The sequence below is a fragment of the Arvicola amphibius genome, chromosome 1, assembly GCF_903992535.2.
Source record: "Arvicola amphibius chromosome 1, mArvAmp1.2, whole genome shotgun sequence".
NCBI classification, from domain to species: domain Eukaryota; kingdom Metazoa; phylum Chordata; class Mammalia; order Rodentia; family Cricetidae; genus Arvicola; species Arvicola amphibius.
The window spans coordinates 183804465-183817095 of NC_052047.1; the positions used below are offsets into that span (position 1 = coordinate 183804465).

Genomic DNA, 12631 nt, shown 5'->3' on the forward strand with positions numbered 1-12631 from the left:
CAAAAAAAAACTAGGACAAAGTCACAGTACCTATAGTCAGAGACATTCATCACACATAAATCCAAGTACCTATAACTGCCCTTTTCCTCTCTGTCTCAGCTTCTTTCTCCACAACCTTCTGTTTCTGTGCAGCTATAAGAAGTTTTGTCTTCTCTGCTTCCCTGCAAAGTAAAACATACAAATCAGAAAAGGTTCTGCCTTTCCCTTCCCTCCCTCTTCCCTCTTTCTGGTTCTGGGGATAACGCACAGTAACATGCAGGTTTGAAAGTGTAGTTCAAACTTCTCGCATGTGACCCTTCTGAATAGGGACAGAGAGGGGGGAGAAGGAGGAAAAAGGAAAAGACAGGAGGGGCAGTGAGAGATAGGAGGAGGGAAGGAGAGAACCCATATAACTCATTTGTAGAAACGATCATATCTAAAGTTTAAGATACCCTGATCTCTGAATAAACATCATTTCTATTAGCAGCTCAGATTCATAACCTACCTCCCAGCTTGATACTTTATGCATTATACTCAAAGTACAGCTCTAAATGAAACAAAGAAATAAAACTCTGCCATCTTCACAGATCTTGAGAGGACAGTAATCAACTTTATATGGAAGAACAAGAAACCCAGGATAGCCAAAACAATCTTATACAATAAAGGAACTTCTGGAGGCATTACCATCCCTGACTTCAAACTCTATTACAGAGCTACAGTATTGAAAACAGCTTGGTATTGGCATAAAAATAGAGAAGTCGACCAATGGAATCGAATAGAAGACCCAGATCTTAACCCACAAATCTATGAACACCTGATTTTTGATAAAGGAGCTAAAAGCACACAATGGAAGAAAGAAAGCATCTTCAACAAATGGTGCTGGCATAACTGGATGTCAACCTGTAGAAGAATGAAAGTAGATCCGTGTCTATCACCATGCACAAAACTCAAGTCCAAATGGATTAAATACCTCAATATCAATCTGAACACACTGAACCTGTTAGAGGAGAAAGTGGGAAGTACTCTACAACATCTGGACACAGGAGACCGCTTCCTACGTATAGCCCCAGCAGCACAGACATTAAGGGCAACATTGAATAAATGGGACCTCCTGAAGTTGAGCAGCTTCTGTAAAGCAAAGGACACTGTCACTAAGACAAAAAGGCAGCCTACTGACTGGGAAAAGATCTTCACCAACCCCGCAACAGACAAAGGCCCGATCTCCAAAATAATAAGGAACTCAAGAGACTAGACTTTAAAATGTTAATTAACCCAATTAAAAAATGGGGCACTGAACTGAACAGAGAATTCTCAACAGAAGAAGTTCGAATGGCCAAAAGACACTTAAGGGCATGCTCAACCTCCTTAGCAATCAGGGAAATGCAAATCAAAACAACGCTGAGATACCATCTTACACCTGTCAGAATGGCTAAAATCAAAAACACCAATGATAGCCTTTGCTGGAGAGGATGTGGAGTAAGGGGTACACTCATCCATTGCTGGTGGGAATGCAAACTTGTGCAACCGCTTTGGAAAGCAGTGTGGAGGTTTCTCAGGAAATTTGGGATCAACCTACCCCAGGACCCAGCAATCCCACTATTGGGAATTTACCCAAGAGATGCCCAATCATATTACAAAAGCATTTGTTCAACTATGTTTATAGCAGCATTATTTGTAATAGCCAGAACCTGGAAACAACCTAGATGCCCTTCAGTGGAAGAATGGATGAAGAAAGTGTGGAATATATACATATTAGAGTACTACTCGGCGGTAAAAAACAATGACATCTTGAATTTTGCATGCAAATGGAGGGAAATAGAAAACACCATCCTGAGTGAGGTAACCCAGGCCCAAAAAGATGAACATGGGATGTACTCACTCATAATTGGTTTTTAGCCATAAATAAAGGACATCGAGCCTATAATTCATAAAAAATCCTAGAGAAGCTATATAAGAAGGTGAACCCAAAGGAAAACATATAGTTATCCTCCTGGATATTGGAAGTAGACAAGATTGCCAGACAAAAAATGGGAATATGGGGGTGGGGGGGATGGGGGGATGGGGAGAGAAAAGTGTGAAGTGGAGGATGGGAAGAGCTTGGGGGAATAGGATGGTTGGGATATAGGAAGGGTGGATATGGGAACAAGGAATTATATATCTTAGTTAAGGGAGCCATTCTAGGGTTGGCAGAGACTTGACTCTAGAGGGGTTCCCAGGTGTCCAGGAAGACGCCCCCAGCTAGTTCCTTGGGCAGCTGAGGAGAGGGTGCCAGAAATGTCCAGATCCTATTGTCTTACTCATGAATATCTTGCATATCACCATAGAACCTTCACCTGGCATTGGATGGAGAAAATGACAGAGCCCCACATAGGAGCACCAGACTGAGCTCTCAAGGTCCTGATGAGGAGCAAAAGGAGGGAGATCATGAGCAAGGAAGCCAGGACCGCGAGGAGTGCTTTTACCCATTGAGACGGTGGGACAGATCTAACGGGAGACCACCAAGTCCAGTTGGAATGGGACTGATGGAACAGGGGACCAAACCGGACTCTCTGAATGTGGCTGACGGTGGAGGAGGACTGAGAAACCAAGGGCAATGGCAATGAACATGAACTCTACAGCATGGACGGGCTCACTGTGAGCCTTGTCAGTTTGGTTGCTCACCTTCCTGGACTTAGGGGGAGCTGGGAGGACCTTGGACCAAACATAGTGAAGGGAACCCTGATGGCTTTGTCTTTGGAGAGGGGTGGAGTGGGGGTATGGATGGAAGGGAGGGGAGGGGAGGGAAGGGGGAGGAGAAGGGGAGGAGATGGAAATCTTGAATAAAAAAATGAGAAAAAAAAATTGGCTAACGGAAAAAAAAAAAAAACTCTGCACAACAGAAGACAGACTAGGAACACAAAGGATTCAGGATACACTACAAAGAAGTACTACTATTCCCTTGGACACTTGCTATATTCTCTGGTTGTGTGTGTTTGAGTGTGTATATGCACTCACATGCATGTATGTTCCCTGAGGACTGAATTCAGTCTTGATTATGTCAGGCAAACAAGCACTCTGCCACTCTGCCACAAGCCACATCCCTGGCCCTCGTCTATTGTATTCCTGGTTTTTGTAATTTTTTTAATTTAGCATCATCTCTTACTTCTTCCCAACATCCAAAATTTCTAAAGTTGTTTATTTCTTATTTTCATATATACTCTATGAGAATATTGCTGTTTCAAAGATTTTAAGTATCATCTAAAACACTTATAAACTAATCTTGTGTCAGTAACTTCTTTCTAATCAATTCCAGAGACATAAAAAAGAAAGATACCAGCCAGGTGGTAGTGGTGCACACCTTTAATCCCAGCACTTGAGAGGCAGAGGCAGGTTAGGGTTCAAGGCCAGCCTGGTCTACAGAGTGAGTTCTAGGACAGGCTCCAAAGCTACACAGAGAACCCCTGTCTCAAGAAACCAAAAAATACGGCTGGAGAGATAGCTCAGAGGTTAAGGTCCTGAGTTCAATTCCCAGCAACCACATGGTGGCTCACAACCATCTGTAATGGGGTCTGGTGCCCTCTTCTGGCCTGCAGGTATACACACAGACAGAATATTGTATACATAATAAATAAATAAATATTTTTTTTAAAAAAAAAGAAACCAAAAAATAAAAAAAGAAAAAGAAAAAAGGGAAGATACCCAGACGTCAACTCAGACTCAGGTAAGACCTCCCTACAGGCAATGTGTAAAGACCTAGATTTGATTATCACAAAAACAAAACAAAAAACCGTAAGTTTTATACCAAATAGGTATATACTTGTTCTTTAAAAAATATGTATGGGTGATTTGTCTGCTTTTTTTGTCTGTGTACCAAGTGTTTGCAGTGCCCATAGAAGCCTGAAGAGGGCACTTGATCCCCTAGGATTGGAGTCAGAGACAGTGGTGAACTCACCATGTGAGTGCTGGGAATTGAACCTGGGGCCTCTAGAGGGGCAGTCAGTGCTCTTAACTGCTGAGTCATCTATCCAGCCTCAAGGTTATCTCTTCTAACCATTATAATAAGGTAACAAGAGGGGCATTCTTTTCAACAATGTTTAATTAATATTTCATTCAAGGCTCCATTCATAATGGTCTGTCAGATACTTTAGGCCTTAGCCAAAGTTGGCTGCCCCAACGTTGCAAATGAGACTTTGGGTGACTGCCCAGGTAGCCGGTTATCTCTGTCATTTCTTGCAACTTTTGGAAGTTGCTTGATTGCACTTCCTGTTTACTCAGGTAATATTATTTCCCTTCTCAGGTCTTTGATGGGATTGAAGACTAGATAGTCATAGTTACTTTCCTCTCATTTTTAATATAAGACTTAGACTCCTTAGGATAGAATAACTATTGAAACATTTAGCATATGTTTCTTGTTTGATGTTGTTCATGCTGGTTGTAATTAATTTTTATGTATGTTTTTGCCTCTTCTTTTCCCTGGACAATACTTGGTGTTTGGGTTAAGGCTTCACCCTAGCCCCTGGCCTCCATATACCCAAAGAGTCTGGAATGTTTGGGTGGAAAATTCCATCCCAAGCCCCCTCCCTTGGGAGTTGACTCAGTCCAGACTCTATCCCCAAGAAAACCAGCCAAACGATGACCCCTCTTTATAGAGATGCTCAAGACCACACCCACAGGGTATTTTAAAAAGCAACCCAGAGAACAAACACATGGTTTTCTGGTCTTCCTTCCCTGTTTCCTCTCTGGGGGCTGAAATGCCACCCGGGAAATCTGGTATCCATTAAAACCTGGGCTTTTTCTAATTCAGTTTGATTTAGTCTGATTTGGATTATTGTGTTGGCTGAGAGGTTTATCGGGCTGCAAAAAACTTTTCATTTGGTATTTGTTCTTATTGTATATAGTTTTGTTTTAGGCTTAGAACTCTATTTAGACAAAAGGGGGAAGTGTTGTAGGAAGGAACTCCTTCAACCAATAGTCTTTAAGATACCGGCCCACTTTGGGCGTGGTCTCATGTACTATAAGTGCAGATGAAAAGCATGCAAGGAACTTTTTCTCTGCTGGATTTGGCTCCAGTTCCCAGCACACACAGAGGACTGTGGATCGCTTCCCTTACTGTGAGTTTATCCCCAAATAAACAAACTTTTGTAATACTCCATTCCGGGCTATTGTGCAACTCTGATAAAACTACAATTAATCATTTCACAGCAACTGCGTCTCTGAGTACTGTTCTGGAAATGTCCACAAAGAGAAACCGAGTAAGTATTTGCTGGGCATTAAGATACAAAAGGTACCATGACTAACATATAGAAGACAGCTATTTATCCAGTCTCAGACTGAGCATTTTCCTTCCATATTTTCCCTAGACTGCTATATTAATATGCAAATAGCTCTAAAGAGAAATAAGAGGAGTCCATGAGTGTTACTCACATTAATTCAAAATTTCTTCTTATGGCTTCTGGGATTTTAGGTTTTGTAACACGCACAGCCTAAAAAAAAGAAAAAAAAAGGGGAAAGTCAAAATATATATGAAAAATAGTCTTTAAACCAGGCATGGTAGCACACACACATCATCCAAGATGAAGACAAGAGGACCAAGAGGGTGTTCAAACTCATATTGGGCTACACAGGCAGACCTACCAAAAAAAACCGCAACTCCCAACAGAGGCAGCAACAAGTCTTTAACCATGCCTCCTAAAGATGAGCCTAGAGCAAACAACAACAGCCCCACTAATGTGTGTGGGGTCCACTAGCAAATCTACTCTGTATGCTGTCACACCAGTTTACTTAAATGGGGTCTAAGCTCAAGAGAAAGCCACTTTACTCATGGAGGAAATAAACCAGTTAAGTTTTCCTTAGAAGACAGTTTACAAAGCTCTGTAGTTGGATAATTTTGCTTTCCATTTCAAACTTGCAAACCAAGGAAAGAGAAGTCAGTCAAAGGAACAAGGCTGAGGGGTAAATTATGTTAAGAGCATGTGAAAATTCCAGTCAGTGTGTACAACTAAATACCATGTCCAGCAAGAAAATGATTACTGCCGAAAGTTGTAATGTGTTGGTACCAGGTGTAAATGCAGCCCAAAGCTGTAGGACAGCAGTTCCCAACCTGGCTGTGATGTCTTTAAGGGTTACTTATCAGATATCCTGCATATGAGATATTTGTGATTCATAACAGTAGCAATATTATGAAGTAGCAGTGAAATAATATGATTGGGGTCACCACAGCATGAAGAACTGTACTAAGGGTCGCAGCAGTTGAGAACACAGCTGTAGTAAATAAATGGCAACCGAGAGCTGGCACTCTTTCTTTCTAGAGTCTCACTTAGAACAAAGTTTCCCTGTACTTGTAGACATTCTTTATTGTTGTTCTAATCAAAGTGAACTTTGGCATAATTTGAATATCTACTTGGAATGTGGTCCTTTAGAAGGCTGACTTTCCTACACTAAGAACTTATCTCTGGAAACTTTTGCATTTACTAACTAAACATCCTGCACCTGCCACTGATAATGCATGCACATAAGTCAACTGGCTAAATGTTTAAGTAACAAAGCATTGAAGCACATGAATCTTATTTTTTTTAAATTTCAAAACTTTCAATTTTTTTTAAAAAAGTTTTTACATTTATTGCTGAGTCATTTCACCAGTCCATAACTTTCAACAATTCTTTCTTTCCCAATTCACTCAGGGTTAATTTTTTAACCCTGTTTACAGTAAAACAACAACAACAACAAAATTCTATCAGTCTCTAAGCTGGTGGTACAGACCAAGTAAAGGCTATTTTAAAAGACTACAAAAAAATTCATAAGCATTTGCTTAAGTATTTTATATAATGGAGGAATTCTCTACTGTTGCAGAAAAAAATCATAAGGGGATTTCTGTCCCTAAGAAATAGCATCCTGGGTTGGATCCCCAATAAAAACAGAAACAGCATTAGTCACACTTTTGATGACCTAAAAAACCTCCACCTGTGAGGGCTGGAGAGCTAGATGTTCAATAGCTAAGAGATCCAGAGGACCCAGGTTTGATTCACATGGAGACTCAAAACTGGCTAGGAACTTTGGTCCCAGGGCATCCAGAAGTCTTACTTGTGGTGCAGAGACATACATGCTGGCAAAACATCCGAATGCATAAATAATTTCTTAATTATAAAAACAACTAACCAACCTTTACACAGCTCTAGAAGAAAACCACTTATTTCCTCATTTAAAAACAAAATTAAAGGGGCTGGAGAGATGGCTCAGAGGTTAAGAGCACTGTCTGCTCTTCCAGAGGACCAAGGTTCAGTTCCCAGCACCCACACAGCAGCTCACAACTGTCTGTATATAACTCCAGTTCCAGGGGACCTGATGTCCTCACACCATTGCACATAAAAGTTATATTTAAGAAACAAACAAACCCTAAAATATCAAACAAACAAAACCTCTCTTCTTTGCTCAACTGTCACCACTTACTGGCAGAAACACCTCAAAAATAACAGGATGAAGATAAGTAACTTCTTCATTCTGTCTGTGAAAACTCTTCCAAGTTCCCTACTACTATAATCGGGACACAGAGATCACCAATTTCTGGGCCATATTTCCAAACATTGCAAAAATGTTATGTTTTCTCCAGGGAGGGGCCCAAGAACCTCATGAAAGTTGGCAGTGGCTTTCAAAGAACAAGCACGGAATACTTTGTAACCTGTAAGTTTATAATTCATCACGTAAAATGAGTGATAAACTCCCAAACTATTGGCTGAAGGTTGGTGGATGTATCCTCTCTAACCTAAAGGCAGAGGTGGAGAAAATCATTTGACTGCTCTTGTCTTTGGAGAAGTACAGGTATTTTGGGTTAAGTCACATCTGCCTTGGTGGAATCCTCATTTTATTCTTGCTTAGAGGGCGCAGAGAGATGATCTAAGGCAGTGGTCCTCAACCTGTGGGTTGAGACCCTTTTGGGGTTGCATATCAAATATTTACATTACTATTTATAACAGTAGCAAAATTACAGTTATGAAGTAGCAACAAAACAGGGAAATTTTTCAATAACTTCATGATTGTCAAACACTTTAGCAAGAGCTCCTCAAAAATGACCTTGGAGATCCATGTTCCTCAGAGCAGAAGTCACAGCTCCCAGTGAATGGGCTTTTTGCCTGACTTCAGCTCACTAGGCTTCAGAAAAATGTCTACATCCAAAGAGCCCCCAATATACCAATAATAGGGAAAGGGGAGCTATTGCTACTTGGATGCCATACACCTTCTGAGAACAAGCGCTTCAGACAAGGCTATTATGGTTCTGATTCAGCCAGGAAAACTGCACGTGAACCAATCCCAATCCTTCTCCTTACTGGAATTGGCTTGATGGGCCTGAATGGTAGAACAGGTGAAAAGAACATCTTGTCTGGCTCACCTAGACAAATCTCCATGGCCAGGATCAACAAAACCCTTTAACGTCTGCAGACAGAAAAATGTTTTCCAGACTGGGCAAATGTAGGTAGCTAGTCTTTGGATGCTAAAGCAGAGCTCATAAGTCCATGATAGGGATCTTGACCAGAATGACAACCACCTTAACATTGTTCCTATCATGATTTAGGACCATGAGAAGATCTGGTACAGAGATGGCTAAAACAGTGTTAATAGTTTCTTTCTTTTACAATAAATTCTATGGGCTTTGCAAATACAGTTTCTCAAACTTTCCAGTGAGATAATTCTACCTCTCATCCAAGGCCCACAGGCACATTACCCACTGATCTTGTTACTCTGGAATGGCAGCTTGGGGACTTATTGGGGAAGGAAAATGGCATGCTAGGCCTTTCTTTAGATTGCCTGGGTTTACTTGGCTCTGCTGGTCTAAAAGGAGTAACTGCAGAGGCAGACAATGAACTAAGTCCTTTTAGTACCCATAGGTCATGTAAACCCATGGCAAACCTGGTTGAGCCTGGTCTCAATATTTACAACATAATTCCTACATCTAAGTCTCACGGAGCATTGCAGAAAAGGGGCAGAAAGACTGTAAGAGCCAGAGGACCAGGAAATCTGCTGTGAGATCAAGAATAGTCCAAGGTATCCAGCGTCTTCACTCTCAGTAAGAGAAGGAAATAAAAGGAATACAAACAGGAATACAAGAAGTCACTGTAACTCCAGTACCAAGGGATCTGACGCCCTCTTCCAGTTTCTGAGGACACCAGGCACAAATATGGTGTACAGACATACATGCAGAAAACAACATCCATATACATTAAAACAAAACAAAAAACAAAGCACAGCAAATCACCTAATCAATAACTGGGGTGATGAACTGAATAGAGTTCTCCTAAGATATCCATCCAACAAATACAGAAAATACACTTTGACAAGGGTACCCACTCTCTTATACCTTTACTTAATATAGTGCTCCAAGTCATACCTTTTTAAATTAATTTATTAATTAATTCTTTATTAATGTGCCAACTTTTTGTTTTGTTTAGAGACAGGGTTTCTCTATGTAGCAGTAGTGCTGGCTGTCCTGGAACTCATTCTGTAGACACTCTCATAGCAATCACTGTCCAATGGACAATTCATACTCTGTCACATTTATTTTTGTCAAGAACTGTTGTTTAATTCTTACATTTGAGCTCCTTTTTCATGATGTTATTGAAGGCAAGGTATACTTTTATACTGGTTAATAACCATTACTGTGTTTAAAAAGAACTCATATTTGGTAGAAATATGAATTTAGTTCTTCATAAGAGCTTTGAATTATCCTCCTAAAATTCACCAGAAAACACCACTCAGCACACTTCTCATTTCCACAGGGATGCAAGTCAAATTACGATAGTGATTTGATTAAGTAACTGCATAACCAATCACATGAAACTGGAAGCTCTAAAAACTTCCCCAGAATGTCCCTAGAAATTCCGGAGCTCACCTGGATCGTGAGACCTGGGGCCATGACATTTAAGTCCTTCTGCAGTGCCTGCTTCAGGTTTTCATCTATTTGATCTGTTTTTCAAGTCAAGAACAACAAATCTCATGATATTCGGTTATTTTTAATTAACATCAGAACAGATTCCAGTCTTATTCTTTAACAGAGCTTAAAGAACTGACAAATAAAATATATACTAAGTCTAAATGAGATGAATACAAAGCATTTTTCTTCTTGAGAAATTACCTATTAAGGAAGAACTATGATAAACAGCCATTCTAAGTTTACCCCCAAGATGCTTATTCAGTAAGTTCAATTTAACTTTGGATCATGTATTTTTGGATAACTTACATTTTTACTGGATTAATAATTATTGGCTAAAAGCAGTTATTGAATAAATGAAGGAGCTGGGCCTTTAGTTTCTTAATGCATGCCTTATTCCTTTTATAGCTCAGATTGATCTAAATTTATAATCCCCCTTTGCTTCCTAGGTGCTGGGATTATAGATATGCCATATCTGTGCTATGTATCTTGATTCTCATAATGTAATTTTTTAAGTAAATCTTTATCCAAATAACTATATGTCTTTCCTGTTGATTACCACCTTACTATCACTTTGGATTAAATAAAGGTAAGTTACAGCATAAAGAGCCTTAACTTTATTGATCTTACAATGGATGAACTTTTATCACCTCAAGGGTCGTTTCACCATTATTAAAGCATCCAATGATGCGACAAATCAAGCATTGCAGCAGCTGTCAATCATCAAAAGCAAACAATTGGTTTAATTATATTTTATTTATTTTGTGTGTTGCTGGTTCTTTCCTTCCAATATGTAGAGCCTGGAGACTGAACTGAGGTCATGAGGTTTCATTGCAAGCCCCGTTACTCCCTAAGCTATCTTGTCAGCCCCTAGTTGGTAAACTTTAAATTGATTAACTATTCCCATACCTCACTCTGAGAAATAAACTAAGAATTCCAGGAAGGAGAGGTGAACACTAAAGGTGACAAACCCAATTCCCTGGTCAGAAATAATTTCATTATCTCAAGTGAAAACTTTTACAGAAGAAAGGTAACATAGCAGGCCTGGGACTGTAGCCCTTTGAAGTCTGGATCTGGACAGGACTCCCAACACCATGCCAGAAATAGTAAAAGGTGCCATACTGCCTGTTTATACAGTGTGGTTTGTGGTCAACACTAGTTTTCCTGAGGGAACCTAGACGTTTGTAAGTAGTTGGCAGAGGGTGTCTATATGATCAACCCCAGTGAAATTTGCTAGGTGCTGAGTAGCTAATGAGCTTGCCCAGCAGTCAATATTTCACATGTGTTTGTATCTTGTTACTATGGGAAGTAAGCACACCCTGGGTGACTCCACTACCAGAGGATTCTACATGTGGTTTTCTTTTGACTTCATCATTGTAACTTTTACTTTTGTTAGTTTTGATCTGTATCCTTTATATGAAATAATCATAGTTGTAAATACAACATGTCAGGTCCTACCTGTCCTCCTAACAAATCCTGAATTCCAAATGCACAGAAGTGGATATTAAGAAACACCCGTCTTAGTGTCTATTGCTGTAATAAAACACCATGACCCAAAACAACTTGAGAAAAAAAGGGTTATTTCACCTCACTTACAGCCCATCACTAAGGAAGGCAGTAAAGAAGCTGAAGCTCCAGAAGAGCACTGTTTAGTGGTTGGCTCAGTCTGCTTTTATACAGCACCCAGGACTGTGAGCCCAGGAGTGGCACCACCCACAATGAGCTGTGCACTCCCACATCAATCATCAATCAAGAAAATACTCCATAGGCTCACCCACAGGCCAATCTGGTGGGGACATTTTCTCAGCGGAGGTTCCCTTTCCCAAATAACTCTAGTTCGTGTTAAGCTGATGTACAACTAGCCAGCACACTCCCAAACATATACTTCTAAGCTTTAATAGAGTATAGTGAAAACAGAATATAGCATGTGAATAAAGATTTTCTAATTCCTACCAAGTTATATAAGAAATTATCATTTAAGTGGTGTGGTGGTTCAAGCCTTTAATCCCAGCACTTGGAAGGTAGAAGCAGGCTAATCCCTGTAAGTTTGAGGTCAGTCTGGGCTATATAGTAAGACAGTATCTCAAAGAGATAGAAAGAGAGAGACAGAGACAGAGACAGACAGAGAGAGAAGAAAAAAGAAATTATTACTAACTAAAAACAAAGTATTTGAGAGATGCTTACTCTATTAAAAATTGAGAGAAAGTGCTCAAATGGCCCAAGGTTTACTAACATTACAGCATTAATATTTAAGTTAAAAAGATTCCTAATCATTGTCTACTTATAAATTTAAAACAAATTAACACTTACCAAATAATTCTATGTAAACTTCTTGAAGTGTGTGGGCACTGCAAAACTGGTTCAGCTCATGGTGGATTTTATTGAAGATTAAAGTCTTGTCATAATCTGCAGTGTAGTTCCTCACAATGTCAAACACTGAAGGAGAATACAAGCAATGTTTGTTTCACTCACCAATGACCCAAGTATCTTGAAGTTCAGCAATAATAAAGTGATATATTATCCATGAGGAAAACTATCAACAAAATAGTAAAAACATAAAGCACAACTCACAGACCTTACACTTCTTGGGCTCAATTTAACACATTTTCTTACATTCACAACATTAACAGAAGACCTCCAATTCCATACTAGGAAGGGGCAGATTGTTGACACTAAGGAAGGAATGACAGTCAGATGTGTACTGGTGCAGCAGTGAGAAGAGGAACTGAGAAGTAGGAAAGTACAAGCAATAAC

At 39.9% G+C, this 12631-nt stretch overlaps 1 protein-coding gene across 1 annotated transcript in view; it reads right to left on the minus strand.

The window, feature by feature from the left end:
* Window positions 1-12631, minus strand: part of Erlin1 (ER lipid raft associated 1) — a 42346-nt gene that overhangs the window by 14115 nt on the left and 15600 nt on the right. Inside the window, exons 6-9 of the mRNA XM_038321716.2 lie at window positions 12188-12313; window positions 9839-9912; window positions 5383-5441; window positions 70-161 (exon numbers count right to left, since the gene is read on the minus strand). Of these exons, the coding sequence (XP_038177644.1) occupies window positions 70-161; window positions 5383-5441; window positions 9839-9912; window positions 12188-12313 (351 nt within the window). The remainder of the gene's footprint in view (window positions 1-69; window positions 162-5382; window positions 5442-9838; window positions 9913-12187; window positions 12314-12631) is intronic.